The sequence below is a fragment of the Centruroides sculpturatus genome, unplaced genomic scaffold, assembly GCF_000671375.1.
Source record: "Centruroides sculpturatus isolate CEXI.00-Female unplaced genomic scaffold, Cexi_2.0 scaffold358, whole genome shotgun sequence".
Taxonomy (NCBI): Eukaryota; Metazoa; Arthropoda; class Arachnida; order Scorpiones; family Buthidae; genus Centruroides; species Centruroides sculpturatus.
The window spans coordinates 319,552-344,726 of NW_019384588.1; the positions used below are offsets into that span (position 1 = coordinate 319,552).

General features: G+C 36.1%; 2 protein-coding genes across 3 annotated transcripts in view; one reads left to right on the top strand and one right to left on the bottom strand.

The window, feature by feature from the left end:
- The window catches only part of LOC111624679 (putative uncharacterized protein DDB_G0282133), a 78,536-nt gene extending 65,063 nt beyond the window's left edge, over nt 1-13,473 (bottom strand). Inside the window, exons 1-2 of the mRNA XM_023367589.1 lie at nt 13,332-13,473; nt 11,456-11,733 (exon numbers count right to left, since the gene is read on the bottom strand). Coding sequence (XP_023223357.1) covers nt 11,456-11,733; nt 13,332-13,473 — 420 coding nt within the window. The remainder of the gene's footprint in view (nt 1-11,455; nt 11,734-13,331) is intronic.
- Nucleotides 1-25,175, top strand: part of LOC111624686 (phosphorylated CTD-interacting factor 1-like) — a 76,025-nt gene that overhangs the window by 2,797 nt on the left and 48,053 nt on the right. The window contains exon 1 of one of the 2 annotated variants that reach the window (XM_023367594.1): nt 19,386-19,420. The exons of the other annotated variant lie outside the window; for it this stretch is intronic. Within the exon in view, the coding sequence (XP_023223362.1) occupies nt 19,401-19,420 (20 nt within the window). The 5' untranslated portion in view covers nt 19,386-19,400. Of the gene's footprint in view, nt 1-19,385; nt 19,421-25,175 lie in introns of those variants that run through there. 2 annotated transcript variants of the gene reach the window in all.

Below are 25,175 nucleotides of genomic sequence, written 5' to 3' on the forward strand. Positions count from 1 at the left end.
CCCATCGGAAGCTGTTATAATCCGAACAAGATCCGAACAAGACCCGAACAAGACCCGAATCTATTAACAAAGGTATTTATCATCCCGCGAAGTGTATGTGCACTCTCTCTCTCCGCGAAAATTCTTCATCCAATAGATTTGTAAATAAACCCTTGTTAATTAAGTGTATCTGAGTCACTTCCAATGTTGTCTCTCGAATCGACATTAAGAATCCGTCTGACCACATACGGAACCGCTCGCGCGACGGCGTGACGTAATCGCCGTCTCGGTTTCCGTGTTTCGAGAAACACGTAGGTGTCAATCCTGACAGGGTACCAAAGAGGTGCCGACCCGAAAGGTCACACGCAGGATCTACGCGTAGAGTGTAGTCCAGTGGTTCTCAAAGCGGGTGCCGCAAGAACGCCACAAGGGTGCCGCGAAATTTTTAAATAATTAAATTAAAATTACTTAAAATAATTGAATTAAAGTATTAAATTAAATAAATAATTAAAAGATACCTTTATAATAATAACTTTTGTTTTGAATGCTTTTGTGTTGTTTGGAAATAAACTTACTTTAATAAAAAACTTTTATTTTTTTCAAAGTCTTCTCATCCTTCATATCTTTACTAACCATAAAAAGCAAAATAATAATAATAGGGGTGCCATGAATTTTGTTTAATAATTTCAAGTGTGCCACCTGACAAAAATGTTTGAGAAACACTGACCTAGATAATCTGCACAATACCTAGGTAATTTGAGAAATAGAACAATTTTAGCAACTTTAACGGATCACGTTAGGTAATCTGCAGATTAACGAGTTTCCGAGCTTTAGCGGTAACACATATAAGTAGCAGCATATGAAATAAACTAAAAAAGAGGTGATGATCTTTATGATTTGTAATGCAAATATTTACTGGAATGACAAAGTTTTTTCTATTTATATTTTAAACTAGCTTCAAGGACCCGCTTCGCTGGGCAAAAAGTAACGATAGTGAAGATTAAGATAATTACATTATAGCTAATCTTACCCGTTTTCACAGAATGCAAGAATTAGGTCCCCCGTTTCCAGACTAATTAGAGAATTTTTACGTTTAGTCAAACGAACTATTTTCAACGTTTCTGGAACATTTACAATCGTTCTATAATTGAACCAATATTCAAATTTTATGTTCGAATTTAATTCGAACAAATTCGAACAAAACATTCGAAATAGAAAGCCACTTTCAGCCTCATATCTCCCGCACCCTTATAGATATCGAGACACAATCACTCCTATGCACGAATGGAGACTTGGGGCTACCACCACATACAAACACCATTCACGTGCGATGTGTAGTTTTGGCAGAAAAGTGAAATATAAGGACATACATGTCCATTTATATATATATATATATAGATAATGAAATACAGTATCTCTGATTGTTACCTTGATGTGAAGGTTCCTTAATTAAACTTGAAGCAATTGTTGATTGCAAAAGTGTTAAGTTGTATGTCTTAGATTTGAAACAGACAAATACCATCCTAAAAATCATTGACCTTGATATGCAAAAGAATCAAAATTTCAAAAAGTGAAAAGAAAGATTTTTTTCTCATGCAAAAGCTTTATCTATGTTACTGCACCTTGCCAATAAAAAAATAACCAAATCTTCATTTTTTTTAGATGAATGCTAATAGAAGTTGTATGCCAGATTGTGCTTAAAACTTTTATTGATGTTCTCACAAGAAAAAGTAGATGAATGGAGAATATATCATATCAAAAAATACCAGAATCTTGGTTCCTGGAGAGCAGTACATCTGACTCTAGTAAACAATGTACTGATGCAAATGATGATGATTGTAAAGAATTTCCTGATGATGTAAGATGTTATGATGACTAAGATATTGAAATCTGATGACAAAACTCAAGGAACATGTGCCACTGTACTATAGAAGGATTGATTATTACTGGGTTAAAAGTGTTTAGCACAAAGAAGCAAGCAGGTATAGCAAAATATGAAATCCTAGCAAGCTGGTAAAAGTATGTTTAACTCTTTCTCACATTATAGAATGTTGAAAGAAGTTTAGCAAAAACAAAAGTATACTTTACCTTGACAGAACAAGTCTCAGTATAAAAACATCGATGGATTGAGAACCACTTTATTCTTCATGGACAGACTCAATAGAAACCTGGAAAAGGTTCCAATAACAAGATAGTTCTGCAATCAGCCAATAATTCACACAAATAAAAAGAAAGAATTACTAAGTGAATGGAAGCAAGGAAATAGAGGATGAAGAAGCCTTGTTAAGAGCATAAACATTCTCAAAAATTCTGATCTATCTGGCTTTCAAGTCCAGAAGTTAAGAGGGCAGAATTTAATAAAAGAAGGGATGGAAATGCTCCAAGAAGCTTGTAGAAAAAGAAATCTAACCAAGACAGAAGCAGCAAATGGCAGTTTTGAAAAGAACCAGACATTACAGATAATGTTGAAAAATCAGTTGCAGAAATAGCTAGTAGTTGCCTATCAAAGAGAAGGAAAACTAACTGATGAAATAAATTGTATTATGTTTTCATTTATAATGACATGAAAAAATGTGAAAATTTATCAAGAATGCAGATATAACCATTGCTGCTAAATTGAAAGATTATGAATTAACCTATTTTTTTAGTGTTCTTATGATTTTTATCATCTGATTTTATTTGTTCAAAACTCTTAATTGTCAAAATAAATGTACAAATGTAAGAGGTATTATACCCCTAATATATAGATTGGAAGATACTTCCAATCTTTAAGAATTCTAATACTTCTTCTAATACAATCTTTAAGAATTCTAATCTAATTAAGAAGTACATATTTTTATTTATTAATTGTTGTACTGCCAAACCTCAGTGTAAAGCGGCAGTAAATGATTGTGAGTTGATCTTCCCCATAATTATTAACTGTTGCCAACTCAGGATCATTGGTGCTGAAGGGTTAGTATGATCTATCTCATCTTCATTTTGACAAAAAGTATTTTTGTTATGTTTTGGCACTTACCCCTTCATATAAACATACAAGATATATTGAGTAAATTATATCTTTTGTTGTATTCTATCTCTGTATGTTGTTTTCTGATATTAATGTATAGAGAATACTGTAAAAATATGTTTATGCTTAAAATACATTTATAAAAGATATATATTGGTTGGGCTTTTCTATTTAACAAGATAAGTATATCAAAGTATATCAGCTTGTATATTTGAACATAAGACTAGACAAGAAGCATATCGCATATAAGTATATCAGTTACATTCAATTTATAATCTTACCGAAATTATTTCTTTCCTGTTATTCAATAATTAGCTTGATCTCATTTATTTTAAGCTTGCTCTTTTCATGTTGATAACTAAAGATTTAGAAGGTTTTTGTCTGATTATTAGCTTTATATCCAAGACAAAGATTGTATGTCAAGAGGAGATACTACAAATATTAGAAATTAATGACATATATATTATGGTAAAGTCAAAAATTGCATAAACCTTGCTTTACTCAGGTAAAGTTCATGTTGTTCAAAAGTTCTGGATAAAACTGAAATAAAATGTTCTAGCTTTACACAGGTAATCTGCATCCTATCCAATCATCATTTCGGTAAAATTAAGCAATCATTTGGGTAAAAGTGAATTTTGTTATGGGGAAATAAAGATATAATGAATACAAAGAGTAACATAAAGTTTTATTTATTAACTTTAAAAATATGTTTATGGCTACTTGTTTGAACTGAATAAGTTTGAGTGACATTTAGAATTACATACAATTCCTGAAAATTTTCATTTTCATTTTTTGGTTGTACATTTTTTTTACATTGGCTTCTTTTATAACCTTAGCCTTCTTGGAAATAATTGAACATTTGCCAGCTGACATAATGTATATTATCTTAAAGCCAAACAATTGCCAAATTATATTAGGCTATACCACTACTACTATTATTAATTAAATGTTAAGTTATTTGGTACTAGAGGCAGGCATTGACATGCAGTCACTGGTAATGTGACTGCTTGGTAAGTGGGAGTTGCAGGTTCGATCCCACTTTGGATTGATTTTCTTCTTCCAGAACCTTCTAAATTAATTATTAAAATATTAATTTAATTATGTTAATTTTAATTTAGCAAGAGATATAATCAATCATTTTGCTTTAGTATATAACTATTGGGTTTTGGATGTTTATACAGTATATGATTTTTATCTACTAATATTGTGATTAAGTCAACAGGTTTTGTCACAAACCAAAAACTGGTTCCTCAAAAGATTTTGGTAATTGTCTCATTTTCATTTTCTAGCTTTTATAACTCTTTATTTTCTACATCAATTACAACTGGAAGAATATGTGAAAATATCCTTTCCCTCTGTCAAAATTCAAGATTTGAACTTGAACAGTACTACTAATTTGGGCCAACAGAACTTGGAGTTAAGCAAGATTAGACAAACATTTCATTTTTTTTGCTTGATTTTGTAATTTCTGTTTTGATTTACATCTATGATGAGCAATTTTTTTTCTTCAAAATTCACAAATTCTCTTTTCCCTATTTTGAATGTCTCATTCAGACTCGGCTTTTGGATCTTACTTGTTTTGTTTGGCTCTTTCCTTTTGATTTCTCTTGGTGTTTGGCTCTTCTTGGCCATTATCATTGCTTGTGTTCAGTAGAGTCAACAGTTGTAACCAGGGCTGTGGAGTTGCGTAAAAATCTACCGACTCCGTTTCATATACATAACAAGTTGGTAAGTAAAAAGGGAGTCGGAGTCAGCGGATTTTTTGACGACTCCGACTCCATAGCCCTGGTTGTAACTGAGCAAAGGTGTTTAACTCAAAAGCTGTTGCACTTGTAAACAAAATGTAAATAAATGGTTAAAGTATACCTAGGTAACCTCTATCACATTGCTTCCGGTCGCCATCTTGTCTATTATAATGCAAATGTGCAATTATACACATGTAACTAGCAAATGTTACCATTTTCAGTTTAATTAGAATGAAAATTTTTATTTAAAATAATAAGTTAATACAAGAATAAATAATTACTCACAAATTACATGTTTCTAATTCTATTTTCATCATTTCTTCTCACATACACTTGACGTGGTTGCTGACTCATGTGAACACTTCCTTTTAGTTGATAATTTAACATTCTGTTTTTTCTTTGCTATCACTTTTCCCTTTTTTTTGCCATCATTCTTGTTTTTAAACAATTCTGGAGCAACAGGAACAGTATCCGGTTTGGTCCATTTAGGTATTTTGCAAGACCCAATATATCCAACTAATATGTTTTGTAAATAACTTAAAACATTCTCCAGATGTTTTCGAATGCCATTTACAATACTTTTTGTACATAAACGAATAGAGCTATGAATCTGATAATTCGGCAATATAATAGATTGGTAAATTCTTTCTGTTTTTTAATGTACCCCATAATCGTTCTCTCTTCTGTGTATTTTTGCCAGTTACTGGATTTACGAAGTTTTCAGAATGGTTGACAGTCCTATGTTCTATGTCTATTCCTTTTAAATCATCTATATTATTATAACCTTTCCACTCATTCATTACAGCGATAATACCAGAATTAACAAATTTCAATATTATCCAGTTTAATGTAACTTTACTTCTGTTATTTACATGACACATAAAACAAGAGTCATCTTCTCAACAGATCCCACCAACAACCCATCTAGTAACCTTCAGTTTAGTTTTCTTCCTTCTTCATACTTTTGTTTGGCAATTACTGTTTCGTCAATCTCTACCATTTTGTTTGGTCCACTGTTAAAGACATTATATTATGTAAAGAATTCATCACTACTAACCTCAGGAAATTGGCCCAGTGTTGCTTTTTTTTTTTTTTTTACAAATACTGACAGCCAAAGCAGCAGTAGTTAATGTACAGTACATTCCAAACAAATTAAATACCATATGAATGATAGTATGTCTACCCAAGAGATGCATGCAAACTTTCCTTTAAATGTGCCTTTGAATGGGGTAAAAATTCTTTTTGCAACAATTACAGTGTACCATACCAGAGTTCCTGTCTGGTCTATAAATTAGTTTGTGACGTTTAGAACATTTATTACATGTGTCTTCAACATGTTGTAGACCTAATCAAACAGCAAACTTCACATCAGAGGGTATATTTTTATCCAAACCTAATTCTTCAAAATCATTTTCCATCAGGGAAAAAATTTTCTTGAATTACGTTTCGTCCAAAAGACATCATTATAATATTCTTCTAAAGTCATTCTTTATACCTAATAATAAAATTACTGTTAATTAACGTAATAAATTTAGCCAAAAAATACCAGTTATACCTTTATATAAAGTCGAATTATACCTTAATACCTTTATATAATTAGTCCAGTTATACCTTTATATAATTAGTTGAAAAAACTAGCGCAAATTAGAAAACTCCACAAAATGGAATACCATAATTTGCATAAAACCACATTCGTAAAAATGATTACATGATACATAATTTGCATAATAATGAAGTGAAGTTAATAAAGATGCCCTCTACTTTTTTTCCATAAAGCTCCTTTATCGAGATTACTGGAAGCAATGTGTTAGGGGTTACCTAGGTATACTTTAACCAAATAAACTAAACAAATGCATAAAAACTAAATCAATTAATACAAAGAAACATTAAAATTAAATAAATACATAAAAAATCTTTTAAAAAATGAACCCATCCATTGAATCAAATGAAGTAAATAATTCATTTTTTTGCTGTTTCAAGGTTATTGTTGTGTGAATTTATTTATATTTGCAAGACAGTTCTGATTTAGCTACTAAATGTGATGTCAAAACAGTGCTATTGTAGAGGATGTTCAACAGAAAAATACTTAACAGCTCTGGAACTGTTGAGTCTGCTTAATGCAGCCATTGTGTTTGATCAACTCAATATTTACCTTAAATTTAATAAACACAGTTTCATACATTTCCAGCAGTCCTTTATACTTCAAACAAATGTTTTCGGCTTGATTTACAGGCCTGCCTCAGGTTATAAACTGTTCATATACGAAAGAGTTATGTTGAGCTTCAAATGGAATAATTTGAAGATTTCTTGACGTTATTTACGTTTCTTACATTGTAATTCAATATTTATCAATTTAATAAAATAAAACTACATTTCGATGATGATATAAAATAACTTATAACAAATATTAATCACATGGAAGTGGATGGGATGGTTAATGAAAAAAAATTTGTTATAAGTACATTTAGAGAGTAACATTTGCCATGCTTGCAATATATATACAGTGGTACCTCGGTATACGTCTGCTTTAGAATATGTCCTGTTTGGACGAAACAAATTTTGCTCGGTATACGACTTAATTCAATTATACGTACCATCTATGAACAAGTAGCACTATTGGTGTACTAGACCAGACTAGACGTTCATGGTGCCACAGTTTATAACTTTGTTAAACTGTTAAATTTTTTCTGATTTTAGTTTGTAAGTAAAATTTTATTATTTTTATTAATCATGAATTGCAAAAAGGCAAATGAAAAGCAGCAGAAAACTAAAAAAATGACTAAAATCACAATGGAACTGATAAAAGAGATTGTTGAGAAATACGAAGGTGGCATGCGTGTTTGAGATTTAACTATTGCATACCATATTCTGAGAATGATTATATCGACAATCGTGAAAAATAAAGACATTAAATCTGCTAACATTGCGAAAGAGGTTAAATCAATTTCTGAACAGAGCTCGAAGACATTAGATCATGTTGAGAAATTGCTTTTGCTTTGGATAACTGAAAAACAGTGTGCTGGTGACAGCGTAACAGAAGCAATTATGTACGAGAAAGCTAAAAAGATACGTGCTGATCTCATGAAAAATCAAGCAGGAACTAGCCAGGAAAGCGCGGTGTTTAAAGCCAGCCTTTTTTTTTTTTTTTTTTTTTTTTTTACATNAAAGCCAGCTTTTTTTTTTTACATAAGAATGGATTAATCATTTTTACATTACTTCTTATGGGAAAGGTTGGTTTGGTATATGTCCTATTCGGTATAAGTCCAAACATCCAAACAGCAGGAATGGATTAAGGTTGTATACCGAGGTTCCACTGTATATATATGCATGCTTTCTCTGTTCTTAATGCAGAAGCTGTTGACTTGCTTCTTTACAGATGTCAAAGGGCTTCAATTATTCTTATTTTTTGTAAATCTAATACTGTTCTTAGAATTTTGGCTTCTTCCCAATGCAGGGACACTCTGATCTAAAAACTTCGTAAATTTGTTCAAAAATTGTTAAGGACTCCTTTTTCGAATATGTTAATGTATCAAGTCAAATTTTGTTTATATTCCAAATACATTCTGTTCTGCCTGATGATGACATTAATGCAATGTTGAAAATATTTGGTTTTTTCAAATGAGAAATAGACTCAAATGTCCAATGCACGTATGTGATTTATTGTTCATGTAAAAATTTACAGACACAGTATACTTACTGCAGGGTCCAAAGAGTCTATTTACCCTGTGGCAAGTAGATTCTTCTCTAGTGGTGCCTCCCTCTCTCTTTTTTCTCTGCATCATTAGTGTTGCCACTACAATCTGTTTAATTTCAAGAAACCAAATAATTTCGTGCCTATTTATGTTTGAATTAAAGTAAGTTAATGCTGAAAGACAGTGTTTTTTTATTCTTTTTAAACAAATCTTAAGTCTTTCGGGTCACTGATTACAGTTTTCATCAGCCATCCATGTCATGAACATATTTTGGATATCTTGATTTGTTCTGTCAACAACTACAATGAGACTGGCTATGATATACCATATTTACTCATGTATAAAACAAGATGTGACTTTAAAGATCAAAATAAAGAAAATTAGATTTATTAACACAATTCTAATTTTATTTTGTTTAATCACAAATAAAATATTATCAAATGCACATAAATGCACACATTGTCTCTCAAAAATTACTAGTATTTTAAACCTTAAAAAGCTTTGTTAAAGTTTTTTTAAAGTTTACTAATGTTTAAACTTTGTTAAACTGAAACAACAAATAATTTGAAGATTCAAAAATCTGGATGAGCTAGAAAGCTTAAAGGCTTAATTAAAAAGTTAATTGTATTATTTGGACTATAGTTTGGCTAACTATAATAATTAATATAAAGTAATTTTTTTCTACCAAAGCCAACAGTTTTTTCTTTTTCCCCTCTATTCAGTCCTAACAATTGATGTTAATTTCTGTTTAATTTTGTTTAAAATGTTAACTTTTTAAACAGGATTTTGTCACAAGTTTCATTTATTTTAAACATTTTAATTTGTATAGACTGTTGAGGGGGTCTTTTGTTTTAACTCATGATTAGAATTTAAAATTGGAATATTACCACACACTCTTTTCAAATTACAAATAACTTGCAGGTTATCTGCAAAACATTGTGATTAATTTTAAATGTCTGTTATAATTTGTTTGCATGTCAATTAGATTCACTTGTCCAGGACTATTCAATTTATTAAAAACCATTGGCCTTACAGATAATACCTTCTTCTGTGATTTAAGTTTGTTACTAATTTCAATTCTCAACTAATTTATTATCTTGAGACCTATTTGTACGTTGTACAGAAAGACTTTCTATCAAGCATATCTGGATGTTTATCTTCAAGAAATTTTATCACTTGTTCAGCATCTGAATGATAATGTCCTCTTCCAGTTTTTTAACTATTATTATGCAGTATCTCATCTGGTTTTAGGTCTTTGTATTGCAGAAAGAGCTGCAATATCTTTATGATCATTGCTATTCTCATAATATGCTTAATATGCTGCTTTCCATATAGTTTTTTCCTTCATGCATAGCTTTAGATAAAATATCACCCAAACCATAATAAGAATTAATGATAGTCAAAGCATGCTCCAGTTTGTGTTTTACATGAATGGTTGAACTGATCTTGCAGATAAAAATAAACATAAATTTTTGGACCATGATCCTGTAGTGTCAAACTAGAATTGCCGTTATAGTCAATACTCAATTCCTTTTGATAATTTTCATAGTCACTTCTTGTATTAAGCATGCAGACATTGATCTTATTTGGTATATTGTACCAAGGCTGAGAATTATTAATACCAAATGCTGATTCAAAAATTTTTTATAGTATCTTCAATGGTGTCTTTTATATTATTTAGCTTGTTCTGACTTAGAGGACTATAGCAATTTGTGACATTTTTTGTCATTTATGTAGAAACTATTCATGTCCTTTGAAATTATAATTTATCAAAACTTTTATTAAATTGTTTTTTTTTAACAAAGTACATATTTCAGATTTGGCAGCCATTTTTACTTTTCTGGCTGTAATAACAAAGGGAAAGTATGGTGATCTGGCAAAAAACAACCCTCATATAACAAACTCTAAATAATTTTCCTCTGCTCTGCCAAATGGCACCACAGAGTACAAAGAGACAATGTCTTAATCATAGATATGGTCTGATACCCAGCAGCTACTGGGTCTTGGACTCTTTTAAGTCGGACCTGAGTAAAATGCTCGGGCTCTGGTTCTGGCATAACCCAACAGGGAACTACCAACCTTCATTGCCTTCCTTTCCTTCCCTGTCTTCCTTGTCTTCCTCGTTCTCAAGTCCAACTCTCTTACACGGACATACATTTTGGTGCAGCATGTACCTCACGTGGAGATCTCTACCAAGGAGAGACTAACTCACAATGACAGTCAGCAGGATCCCCTCCCTAGAAAAGGGGGCCTGCCCAGTGCATCCACTGAGCTTATAGGTCAAAGAGACCTATTACTTTTCCCATCAATTCCTTTAGTTTCCTTTACTAGCTGCTAGCGTTCGAAGTACTTGTTCAGAAGGCTTAGTTTGTTTGTTTAAGTTATGGCAACACAACACTTGGACGATCTGTCTAGGGGATGCCTTCCAGGTCTTTTTAAGGGAAACTGGCTCCTATTTAGGTGTTACAGACATGGAGAAAACTAGGAAAACTCCATGTGGCCAGCCTGTCTAAGTGAGGCGTGAACCCACAACCAAACTCCCAGTGTTTACGGTACAAAGGCTGCTTGGCCACTGGTGGGCACCAGAAGGCTTAGACCAGTCGACTTGGCCAGCCTTTTGGCAAGTCCTCAGTAAGAGGACAGTCAAGTACATAGTGCATCGTGTCGCCACAAGGACACCCACAGGAGCAGCTGCCATCTCCTTGTCTGAACTTGGACTTGAAGTGGGGAAACCACCCGTGTTCAATCTGTATTTGTGTTGTTAGCCAATCACAACACACTAGAGTAGGCCAACTTCAGGCACAAAGGCATAGGTTGACCTATCTATTGTACTTTGAGTCCAGCATTCTTGCCAGTAATTCATTGATTGTTGCAGTAGAATACCTTTTATATATGTAGTGAAGGGTTCGGCCGTCCTCATTACAAATGGGTCCCTGGCCCTCACTTTGGCCAGTTGATTGGCACGCTCGTTACCTGGGATCCTGATGTGGTCTCGGATCCATCTTGGCAGTACCTCGCCCTCAGTACTCTACCTTTGATTTCCTGTACCAACTTGTCTCTGTGGTACCCATCGCTCGGGCCTGAAGCAACGACTGGCTATCTGAGTAAACCGTGTCCAGCTCTGGATCCAGATGTAGGATCCACTGAGATGCCTCCTCTAGGGCCACCAGTTCCACCTGGAACACAGATGCCTTCTCGTTTAATCTGACTGACTGACAGTATAACTTGCACTCCATCAGAAAGATGCAGTACGCAGCACCTACTAAGTTACTGTCTTTAGAGTCATCTGTGTATATTTCAACACCGTTACCTGTCAGTTCACCGACATCTCAGTCAAGTTAAATCCTATGGGCAGGGTGGACCTTTAGTACGTCTATCTGACATCTAAGTCTGACTGGGTACATCTGATCACAATGCTTAGCCTCAATACCTTCCACTATTGTTCTGTAGAAGGCTGACTACCAGAGGCAGTGGCAGCAGCCCGGCCAAGACCAGGGCTGCCTCCATAGACACAGTTCTGTATGCTTTTGTTATTCGCATGGCAGCAGGTTTCTGAATTGTGAGCAACATCCTGTTCATTTTGACACCGGCAGAATCTTTCCATCAAACATCACAGGCATAGCAGATAACATGTTCTATGCTCATCTTATAGATGGCTCGAATCACTTCTCCACTAAGATCATAGTTTCAATAGTGCAGCTGTCATGAGGTTTGTTCTTTCTCGAACACTCCTCAGATTTAGGCTTCCAGCATCGCATCTGGTCAATGATGATACCGAGGTACTTTAACTCATTCACCCTTCGGATGGGGTTGCCTTGGATTCGGTATATTGGTCGGCATGCCAGTACTCCTGTCTGGGCCACCATCAGGGCCTCCGATTCTCAGGGCTAAAGGACAACTTGTGCAGCTCTCCCCAGTGAACGAGTAATTTTATTGCTTCATTGCCATGAATTTCCATATTGCATCTGCTAACACCTGCAACTACTAGCAACAGATTGTCTGCATAGGCCTGCAGCTGGATATCGTCTGGAAGGAGGAGCCCTATGCATGACCCCTGGGGACAACCCCTCTGTACTGTCAAATACCAGACACCAAGTGTCAGGTACTCGACAGTATGGTCTCTCAGGAAGCTCCTGGTAAGAGATACAAGTGGTCAGCAGGTTTGCCTTCCGCGATTCACCCACTATGGATGGCCACCAGACATAGTCAAATGCCCTCCGACGTCCATTGAAACGAGCAACATGTGGAGGCCTTGCTGGTAGTTCCGGTAAACCAGGTTGACCACCCGATGTAATAAATGGCAGGTCAACAAGTCCAGCCAGAACCCATATGATGTGGCTGTAAAGTCCTCTCAGCTTTAAGTGATAGAACACTCTGTCTGACAGGATTCTATCTAAATCTTCCATGGACTGGCAATAGGCTAGCTAATTGGTCTGTATGACTTTGGTTCATTCTTCGGATGCCTACTCTTATATTAACACAAGACATGTCTGCTTCCGCTGAACTGGGAAGTGACCCAGGAATAGACACTTCTGATATAAGACATGGAGCAGGTCTGGCTGTACCTGCTGCAGAACTTGTATCATTTCAGCTGTGATCCCATCAACATCAGGTGCCTTCCCTTTCCTTAGGTTGCCAATGTGTGGGCTACTTCAGAGTCAGTAACCAGCATGGGTATCTTAGCCTCAAGAATGGGCAACTCCGCATCTGTTCGAAACCACCTCTGTTCTTCAGTGTCATCAGACCACTCATCACGTGGATAGTGCGATTGAGCAGTATCTCTATCGACTTCTCCTGTGTGGAGGTTAGGGTGCTGTCAGGTCTTTTGATGGACCCCAAGACTATGCTGTGCTTCAACTTTCCCACCACTAGCGTGTAGGGGAGGCAAAACAGGTTTTTGTCACTTACTTGCTGACAGAAACTGAGTCATGAGGTCTTTTTGGCAGTTTGACTTGTACTTGTACTCAGCATTGGCCCTCTGGAACTCCAGTTTCCTGGTTGCCTGAAAGCCTTCATCCCTACATTGTTGAAAGTGTCGCCGGAGCACCATCGTACGTTTCCTCAGGACACTCAACTCCTGGGTCCACCATGGAACTGACCGGTGGGTATTGCACAAGTGTGCAGTCTCCTGCTTTTCTGATTGCTTCTGTGAGGTTGGCCACAACATCCTCCAGATCCCCAACACTCTCAATCTTAGAGACTGCTGTAACTATGTCGATTGTCTTTTCAGCGAGGCATTTGCTAAATCGATCGCAGTTTTCAACAGTTAGCTTGTAGCAACTACTTAGCAGTTTGGTGAGCTGCACATCACCTCGAATGTGATGAAGCGATGGTCACTACAGCTTTCTGCATTGATCGTTTCCCACTGCAAGGTAAGTCTCAGCATAGCCCCATAAACAATTATGAGGTCTATCCAGCTCTTGCCTGTGGCAGAGGAAAAGGTAGCAATGCTTAACACTGATCATTCAGGATATGCATCCCCCAACTGTCCACCGCTTCCTTCATCATGTCCTGGTCGGATCGTCTACTGGGGAGCCCACAGCGAGTGTTTGGCATTGAAATCGCCAGCCAAAACTACTCTGTCGCAGGACAAGACAACCCTTTTGAGTTCACTCAGAAGGCCACCAATATTGAATGACGGTGGGCAATAACTGGAGACTGTGACCCATATGCAAGTGGGTGGAGGATTTCTACGGCCACCACGAGTCACAAGACATGGATGGCATATACATCAATGTTCCTCCATGTTAATACAACTGCAGCACGACAGTCGTTACCTTCTTGGACAAATACGCTCCATTGTAGTGATAGGCCACTAACCTTTCCTTGTACTAAGTACGGCTCTTGGAGCAGGACGATGTCAATTTCCCGCTCAGCCACTTTCACCCTGAGTTGGGCAGTTGCGGCACAGCACTTTTCAACATTAAACTGCAGTATCCTGCAGCCATGTCTTTTGTCCCTCTGTTGTGTGTATAAAGATTTATTGACAGCAAAAGCTAAGTTTCCTTATTACTGGCCATAATCGGTCCTTTCCTGAACTCTTTTGAGTTCCCACACATAGCACAGGCAGCTGGCACTCATAGTAGAGTGGCCAGTACCCAGCTACAAGCCGAACCTCTGGTTTGCCTTCATGCAGTTGATGCACTTAGGCATAGTGGCCTTACACTCCTTGTAGGAGCGGCCCTCTGTACACTTGCTACAAACCTGGGGACCTATTCTGAGCTCTTTTGATAACTCAACGAGAGCGATACACGGGACATTCGATAAGTCCCCTTAGCGAAAGGCAGTTAACGAACCTTAGACAAATCGCTATTCTGTGCTCCACGTTAAGTGGTTTTGCTACGGTTAGTCGGTCGCGATGCGTCTGGGTTCCACGCTATCAATAGCTGTTATGCTTTAACCAATCACAGTTTAATTAATATTGTATTTTTGTCACGTGACTACAACCCACAATTTTCTAAGCGAAGCACGTGGTTTTAGCATTGTCGTGTACCGGTGCTAGTGAAATAGTTTTGTTTTAAAATGTTGAAGAAAGGCCAACGAAGACAGCGAACTATGAGTCGTCAGTTTGAGATGCTGGTTAATTTTATAGAAGACAGCCCTAAATTAATGTCAGGGAAGTTAGATGCTTTCTTTACTGTAAAAGATTGCCAGAAATTGTGGCAAGAAATAGCTTACCGTCTAAATTCCGATGGAGTCGGCTCACAAAAAGACCCAGAAAGATGGCGAAAAGTAACTGAGAACTTAAAATATAAATATATGACTATCATTTTAATTTATACATATGTGAATGAAACCTATTTCAGAAATAATGTTTGTGCTATAGCTACTTACTTTAAATTTTAACAAGAAAGCAATTACATTATTCATAAATACAATATTCATAAATAGTTAAGGTATTTATTTTTAAGCAATACAACAACATAGTTTATTAACTCTCTATTTGCTTGTGAAGTAAAATCATTCTTACACCAAAAGACACCGTTTTGTTCACACTTTCATTACATTCCTAACGGCAGCTTGAGGGTGATCGATAACAAAGGCTTAGTTATTGCGTGTGGCTATCGGGACCAAAAACGAAACGTACAGCTTGGAATAGCATTTTCACAGTTGATTAAACATGAATCACGTGGTCCCGATAGAAACTGGTTTTTATTGTATTCATTAGCTTAATAATACTACTCAGAATAGGCCCCCTGAGCCACTGCCAAACAGCTCTTTGCCACGTGATTGAATCCGTACCATCTATAGCACCAGGTGATAACCAATTGTTCCCTCACCTGGTTTAGGTCCACCTAACGTGGAGCCTCCCCATTTTCAGGTGAGCATGGTAGATTTTTGGGGAGGCCTCTAGAACCCAATTGATGAGGTCTCCCTTTCCCTTCATAGGGAAATGAGGTTGGAGTTTCCTGGGCTCTACCTCTAAGCTGTTCTGGGCCAACATTGTCTTCACGAGACCATTCTGTTTGATGTCTGGACTGACATCGAATAATATGACCCTCAGTCTTTGGGCAGTCATCATGTGACCGCCTCTCTCAGCACTTCCATCAATTCCCTTAGTCAGTTTCATTACATCCTGGTGCTTTGTTATCTCTACCGGGATGCCGGGACCTTACGAACATTTTTTATCCCAATGCCAAACTTCTTTGGGTTAATGTTCTTCTTTAGTAGCTCCCATGTGCAGTTGCTACTCATCGTTTTGTCATTAGGATAAACCAGGAGCATGTGTTCTGTGGTCAGTATCCTTTTTGGCTTGGCAGCAGCCCATGGCCCCTCTTGGAGTTGCTTTGAGGCCAGTCAGGCTGTGATGGCTGTGTAGGATGCACAACTCGCAGAAGCTACCTTGCCAGCGTTGGTGGGAGGTTTGGGTGACTGTTGACCACTTACTAACTCTCTAAGTGTTCTATTCTCTGCCCAGAGGGAGGCCATCTCAACCTCCTGGGCATTTAAAATGGCAGTTACCTTTTACTAAACAGGTTATATATAACTGCACGTTTGGCCTTTTAGCACCTGGCATCCTGCCTCGTGAGGAGCTTCATCAGCTCATCGTGAATGCCGTTGAGTGCAGCCTGCCTATTATCAGCCATCTCTAGTCTCTCTTGTGTCACCACAGGCGCTGACGACTGTGTTTCAACGGCTGCCACTGAGGTAGGGATCTTTTTCTTTCTGGTCCCACCCTTGCTTTTGGCAGGAGGTTTCCCTTCTGCCATGACCACTGCAGCCTTAGCGGGTTCCCTGTTTGGCTCAACATTGCTCAGTTTCCCCACTTTGGCTTTAGCTACCTGCCACTTTTTTCTCTGCCTGGTGGCTGAGCAGCCTTCCAGCCTCTCTCTTCACTAGAGGAGGAAGCATTGAATACCTCAGGGTTCGAGTCTGAATCAGAACTTCCAGACTGCAGAGGTATTGATACCATAATGGCATCAGGCCTGGCACTCTTGGGCTCTTATTTTGGCTCATTGGCAAGCTTGTGTTTTCACAATACCCATCTTTCCAGCAATTTGATGTTGTCAGAACCTTCTTCTGCCTCTCTCTCTCTCTCTCTCTCTGGGTGTTCAATCATTTTGAGGTTGGAATTAGCCAGTTCTTTGCATGCATCAATTGCACTCGGTATACTTTTAACACATTTGCTTATACAGTGGTACCTCAGGTTACGAACACCCCAGCATACGAAATTTTCAGGATACGACATGAAATTCGAACATATTTTTGCTCCACGATACGAACAAAAACTCACCATACGACGTTACATTAGTTCGCATTTTTCATTTGTTTTTCTTACTACAGTTATTTTTTGAAATGTATTACTTGGCTTTAATTTGAGTATGTTTTTCGCGTTGGAACGAATTATTTGGTTTTACATGTAATCGTATGGGAAAAGATGATCCACCTTACGACATTTTCATGATACGATCTCAGTTTCGGAACGGATTAATTTCGTATCCTGAGGTACCACTGTATTTGTTTCCATAACCATTAAAAAAGTAAAAAGAGAGAAAAGGTTGAGGTGATAATATCCTTTCACGGGCACTCCGAATCTGTTCAGGAATCGGGGTATGCATTTAAGAGCCTCCCCACAAGTGGTTCAGCTTGCTGCCAGGACAGCTACCCATTTAATTGGCCGTTTACCCAAGGTCACCCCAGTTCGGCTGGTTGCTTGGCTTGGGATACCCCATCATCCCTACTAGGAGACATTCTTTCCTTTCTAGTTCTCCAGGACCATATATGTCCATCCAATGCATTGTCAGGTCTTTAAGCACCACTCCCCCAAAGCATAGCAGAAGTTGGCCCTATGCTGAGGAGTGGCTCTGCCGACTGCCTGTCACAGTAGATATCAGTTAGCAGGATCCTGTAATCCACTACAGGTGTTATTCCCTGGCCGAACAGCTTAACCCATACCAAAGCCGAATCCCTGTGTCAGTTGTTCAAATTATCCCGTCTTGAAACTTAAAGTGATCAGAAAGTCCTCGAGATACGACCGCATAGCAGAAAAAGGGAAATAATAGTCAAATTAATAATATTTTTTTTCATTAAATAGAAAATAGATTCAGATTTTAGAGTAGGATAATAATAGAGAATTTTTATTGCAAGGTGTCAACTCATAATACAGAGGATTATAAATCCAGTAAATTGTGAAATAGAAGATATTCTTGTTGTTTTTGAGCATCATATAGTTCACACACATAACACAAGGCAATCTTCATTTTAAATTTATTCAATTTTTAGTTTATACATGTACCTATTTTGTTTTTATACACGTTTTGAGCTTGTGTAGACCCCTCCTCAGCCAACTGAAGAAAAATTCCAAAAATGCTCGGAGACCCTCTATAATGTCTCTTAATTGATGATCAATTTTAATTTTTTCTTCCTAAGGAGTTTAAGAAAAATTCCAAAAAACACTTAAGTACCTTCTACCATTTTTTGTAACAGATGATCAATTTTTAACTTTTTCTTCAATTTTTTTATGCCACTCATTCAAAAGGTACTTTTACTATTTAGGTAACTTATAAAGATTGTGTTCCAAAGTATCTCTTGGTAAATAAACTATTCACAAGCTTATATTCTTTATATAATTCTTTTGTATTATTCAGACATTATAGAAGTGCTGATGAATTTCTCAAAAATCGCAAAATAGGGGGAATAAGAAAGGTGTGGAATCGGTTCAAAGGTGATTATTTGTTGTGGTAGAGACAGCCTGGCGCCAATAATCTTGCAACATGACAACGCTCGTCCACACCTCGTGTCGAGAGATCTCAAGGTTAATCATTACACCTTGGACGATGAGGTGAAGGCAGCTGTCAAGTCCTGGATTCAAGAAAAGTCGGAAGAATTTTTCAGTGATGGAATGAAAAAAGTTGTTACACGTTGGGAGAAATATCTTAGCCTTAACGGTGACTATGTTGAAAAATAAATATATGATTTTGAAGCTTAAGAATTGTTCTTTAATGTACTTTTTGCCCAATCCTGCTACTTGTTTTTGTTCATGTCTACAAGCATGTGTGCATTACTTTTCAGCCTACCCTTGTACTCTGTGAGAATCTACACATAACTCACACCAAAATATAAAATTCGTTCTTCTTTGTGTTGGTTTATGATTTTATGAAAGAACAACTCACTCCAATCTAACAAGGAAAAGTCGGATAGTAGATGTTTTTTTGATATCATATCATACTTGTTATTTCATCTCCCTATAAACTTATAGTAGTTCCTTAAGCAGTAAATGGATTATATATAACTTAGTTAATGTAGATAGGAATTTGAGAGCAATTATTAATTAAACATTTTATTATTAAATTTTGGAGTTTTCACAGAAGAATAGACAACAATGTTTGTGAAATTTATCATCCAAAGAACTAATAATCTAAGAGATAAGGAAGACATCATCTTGAAGACAAAGAACTTTGAAAACTGTGACCCTGGTCAAGAAGTAGGTCAACAAGAAAGGGTGAATCCATGTGTCAACACAGAAACCATGTGCTGATGAGTCATCGCACTCCAAAGTAATACAGGAAATAGTACTACAGGTAACCCCCGTATAACACGATAGTTACGTTCCAAAAAATTGCCATGTTATGCAAATCTGTGTTATATGAAACAAAGAACTAGTACGAAAAGGAGGGTTAGGTTCCAAAAATTAAAAAACATTCTATTATATTTTCATAATTAAGATAAATATCTTTATTAAAATTTTCTTAAGTGATACATAATAATATAACTTAAACAATGTTTTCTTTGTCATCACTAAAAGCACTATTAACCAAGAGCGTTTTCTTTTTGGCAAGTTATCCTAATCTCTTGAGTGTTTTTCTGCATTATCTTCAGATCCATGCTTTATCTTTTGCAAAAAGTATGTAATTTTAGATTGCTTGCTTTTAGTTAAAAGATCTTTATAAATTTCCTTATATGGTGCTATGCACTTATGAAGAATAAAGCAAGTATGGAATAAGGGAAAAACATCTGGCAACATCAGAAGCAGAAGCGTTGAGATCTGGCAACATTGAAACAAGTTTTGAGAAGGACCATGTGTATCGACAGAAGGAAAATAAAATTTACATACTTAAGTATTAATAGTTCACGAAAATAATAATTTTTGTGAACTATTATTACTTAAGTATGTAAAAATTTATTACATTTCATGTTATACGAGGGTTTACCCAATTCTTGAACCGTGTTAGAGTGAATCCGTGCTATAGAAGTGCCGTGTTATACAGGGGTTACTCGTACTTCCCATTGACTTCTGGAAAAAGAAAAATGAATTGTATAGTTTCCTGACCTACATATTATATTGTTTATTATTTTGATATTATGTAATTGCATTTATTATAATTTTTATCCATTAGTTTAAATCTCAACTGATTGAGAAAACTTGGCCCCTGTGTAAGTTAAGATAGTTTATTTTCACTTTGTTGTAAATTTTTAATGGAGAGAGAGAGTGGTCCAGACTTATTAATCATTTGTGAAAAATCACATCACCTTATAAATCTAGGAGTGATTTTTTTGAAGATAAGGGAGTGATGTGAGAATCGGGATTTATTAGGTTAATTAGTGTAAGAAAATATATTATATTGCATATTGTTCACAAAAAGGGAAGTTACATTCATCATGTTTTTCGAGAAAGGGAAAATCAACTTCCTTTTCCACAGGACTTTATTGGTAATTCTGACCACCATCTGTATTTTTACTCCCTCTACATGTCATCGTGCATCCCATTGTAACCACAGATCATTTTATGCCATTGGTCAGAGTGCACGATAAAAGTGTAGTTTTCCCGCCATTTGAGGCAGTTTATGAGAAGTTGAACATGCCATAGAAGACAGTAGTTGGCCAAAGAATATAATTAAATTGTGTATATATAAGTTCCCGCCAAGATTCTCATTCCTCTCCCAAATTTCCACTACTGTCATCCCACGCTTAGTCCCAGTTACAGAAGAAAACTACGTACCGACTTACATCGTAAGGTAGTACAAATTATATTATACTTGTAAACTCTCTCTCTCTCACAAGGATAGGATAGAAATTGTTACTTTCCCATTTAAGATTAGTAGTATATGCTTGGAAAATTGCTCAATTTTGTTTATTTTTATTTTGAAGATTTATGTTCATTTACCATTTCCCCTGCCACACACACATGTAGTTCTAAATACAAAAATTGGGAAATTTAAATTATCCTTTACAGCAGAGTGGCCAACTTTTGTGTACATAAGATCTTTTTATCAAAAAAATGTGTCATGATTGAATTGTTGTCATAGGCATAGTCTAAGTGGCGAGGGGGGGTGTGAAATACATACTGTGTTTAGATAGGTAAGAAAAGCCACAATTTAATTTAAAACATGAAGAAAAGGTACTGTACTTACATTTTAAACAGAAGAAAAATTGAAACTCAACATTGTCACTTTCGGGGACCACCACTTCACCCTTCCTCTCTCTGTCCCTCTTTCCACCTTTTTTTTTTTTTTTTACAACCCTTTGTCTACATTTCTTATTTCCCTTTTACAGCTGTATGCAAATGGATTGCACATGGATCAACAAAACTGCATCTGAGGAAGGACGCGGAGGTCCGATATCACTACAGTTGCATTTGCACATTGCATTTGGTTACAAGTGTAACGCATTAATTAATTAATTAATTAAGTCAAGACATTGCAAGCGATCGACCAAAATTGTCTTCGTGATTAACCTGTTGGCCATCCCTGCTTTACAGTACTTATATTTATCCCATGTCATTGGGGTAAATGGTTAATTTTTCAGGTTCATTGCTTTACATATTCTCATTTGCCACTTCTATATGTATAATAATGAAGAGAGACTTACATTGCTTTATTGTTTTAGGATATTTATGGTTTTTATGCATTTGGGGTCATATAGAACCTGTGGTACATAGCATTTAAAGTGGATTTTGTATGTTAGAAAAAATTAGAAATAGGTATTAATTATGTGTGAGACTCATTAGTTCTTGCAGTTTGGGCTTAATTGTGTTTATGTTCTGATATGCATTATTAATTTCTTACTGTTGTAAGATTGTTTCATTTGATAAATGAATTCATAGTCTCAAGCATTGTCAGATATGTATCACTCAAGAATATCTTGCTATGAAATTAAAGCAGATAATCAAGTTGCAGCAAGTATAGCACAGCCAGAAAATGGAAGTAAGAGTAAGAGATCAATCCATGTTTCAGAAATAAAAGACAGGAAGATAGGTAGCTAGTGTAACAAATGAAATAAGTATGTTTGTGGTAATCATAGCAAAATCATTTGTATGGGATTGGGAAAGTAAATAATAATTTCTATGTGAATTATTCCAATAGATTAAATAAAAACATGTTAGAATTTTGGAATTAATTTGAAATTTTAACAGTTTTGTATCATTTAATAGCTGTAAATCAATTAAGAAGTAGGTTTTATATATATGCATAGAGTTAGATGACCCCATTTACCAAGAATATAAATTTTTTAATGGAATCTAGAGTGTACATCATCTTCATCAAAATGAAAGAATTATTCTTTAACCATTGTCACACCTTTACCAGCAAAAAAAATATTGTTTAATTTAACATCCAATAATGAAACAGTTGAAGAATTAGATGAAATAAACACACACTTTAAGAAACTCCAGCGTACTTTTATAACCAAGGATGTTTTTGATCCAGTTTGATGGATCTTCTTCAGTTGCATTCAAATGAAGAACATAAAAGAACAGTTATAATTGAATTATAAACTTTTGAATCATAATGGATGAAGTAAAAGTAAAATACATGCTGGTCATCTATCTAATTATATTTAGGAGAAAACTTTTGAATTGAAATAATGTGACTTCTGGTTCAAACTGGAAGTTTGTATATAGTTAACCTTTCAACAGTAGGATAGTCAGGTATGATGCTGTCCCAAAGTAGTGGAGAATAAACGTGAGACATCTTTTAAGTATTTTTCCATGCGGTTTTTCTCATTACTGTTTTGGAAAAAGATTGTGTAAACAGTTATGTCCAGTAAAGAAAAGTCTTTTTTATTGTTACATAATTCATTTTTTATGTGAATTTTTTTTTTTGCAGTAGTTTTTGGCAATACCCCTAAAGAATTTAACAGATATATCCGTTCCTCACTGTTGAGTGGTTAATCAGGGCCTCCTGCCCCTAATCTTTCCATATCTAGTCTTGAATTTCATCTATATAACTTCATTCTCAAGATTAAGGAAGGAAACAGGCAGATGATGCCAGTGGGAATTTATACGTTTACAGTTTTTGAAAATTGCAGGCCAAAAACTAAATGGTGGATTTAGCAATTACAGAAGAGGGAGTAACATATGGAGATCCTGGAACTATTGCACGAAGGAATTTGGCAAGCGCTTTTTCTAAATAATAGGTAGGATGAGACCGTTTGTTTACCAGCAGATGTAATGGCCAGTTTGTCTTATGGGTTTTTGGCTGAAAGAACACTTAGGACACGCAACATTGGAGGGGGGATTCCTTTGCGCAATAGTTCCGGGATCTCCATATGTTACCCCGTCTTCTGTAATTGCTAAATCCACCATCACTTCGAGCATTGCTGCACTACAGCCAGACATCTAAACCTTCTACAAGCTAGATGTAATATCTTTATATCCTTCAGTGCCCACTTTTGAGGCTGTAATGCTGGCTAATTCTCTGCTTCTAAAAAAGGGCTTTAACATCCAAAAGGTGCTTGATATACGTGATGCACTCACCTTCATCACCGAGCACAGTTGCTTCCGTTTCAACCAAAAAATCTATTTACAAAAACAAGGGGTCCCTATGGGCTCCCCTTTATCCGCTATCAGAACTTATTATGAGAGAGATTGAGCACAGAACGTTCAATTCCTCGCTTGCCATCCATTACCCGAGGTTATATTTGCGTTATGTTGATGACATCCTCATAGCATGGGAAGACACAGATGAGACATTCCTCATCTTTATGCAACAACTCTCAAGTATATATCCTTCCATCAGTTTCACTTGGGAGAAAGAAAGTGATGCTGCAATAATGTTCTTAGACCTGCATATATGTAAATCTTCAGAAGGACCACAATTCTCAGTCCATCACAAATCTAGCATAGCTCTGCACATTATACCAGCAGAGGCCTTTCAGCCTTCTCAATACGTTAATGCTGCCATTGCCTCTCTTGTCAGAAGGGCTTACTTACTATCCTCTACGCAAGAGCTGGTAAACATCGAGTTAGACATCATCAGTTTGGTGGTACACACTGTTGGCTTTTCACGTGCAAAATTTACGCATGTGCTCAATAGGATAAAGAAAGTACTATTTCCAAGCACTATGTTATGCAGCAAGAGGGAGTTTTCGAAGATACAAACGTCGTTGCCACACCTTGTACCCCTCTCTATACGCATCTGCAGAATCTTTAAGCAGTGCAATCTTGTATTACCATTAGCCCCACTTTCAAGCCTACGCAAACTTATTTGTAACAATAGAGACAAATTTTCCACTCTTGAGAAGTCGGGGATCTATACTGTACGTTTGGAAAATCATGCAACGGGAGTAAACACAAGATATATTGGGGCCACTACTAGAATGCTTGCCAGTCGCATTGATGAGCACCAAGACAATGTTATGAGAGTAGGCACACCACCGAGCTCGCAAAAAAGGTACTTAAGCAGGGTTACAACCCTTTATGGTCCCAAGCGGTTATGCTCAAGAGCTGCAAGGATTGAAAAATCGTTTTCATATGGGAATCTCTCCTTGCTACCACCTTGGACACTTTGCAACACCCCTATGCTCGATCTGCCCAGTGTATGGGTCACGCTATACAAGCGTTTAAGCAAGTATTAGCATTCTCCAGTATGTGTGTAACATGAGCCTGGTTCTGTGCATGCGCTAGCTCGCACTTCACGGAGCTAACTGCTCGTTCGATTTTCGAATTATATTTGAATATTTGTTTCGTGTTCTTAATGGCTTTGACAAAGTTTTAACTTATATTTTGTGTGTTCTATTCTACATCGAATTATTTCCGTTTAATTTTTTGGTAAATATCTGTATTTGCCTGAGGACGACGACTATAAGTTCATTGAAAGTGCTTGCGATAAAAAAAAATGTATGCATTAGGGTTTCTCAAACGGGATCCCGGTTGTTTTTTTAACCCGGGAAATCCCGCAAATTTCTTAAAAATTCACTTTTTTTCTTATTTTGTGTTAAGGTTGAGGAATTTTGCAAATAGAAAACATAATTAACTCATTCACTGTCAGAATACATTTGTATTTATTAATTTTAAACCTACCTATTAGTTTTTTT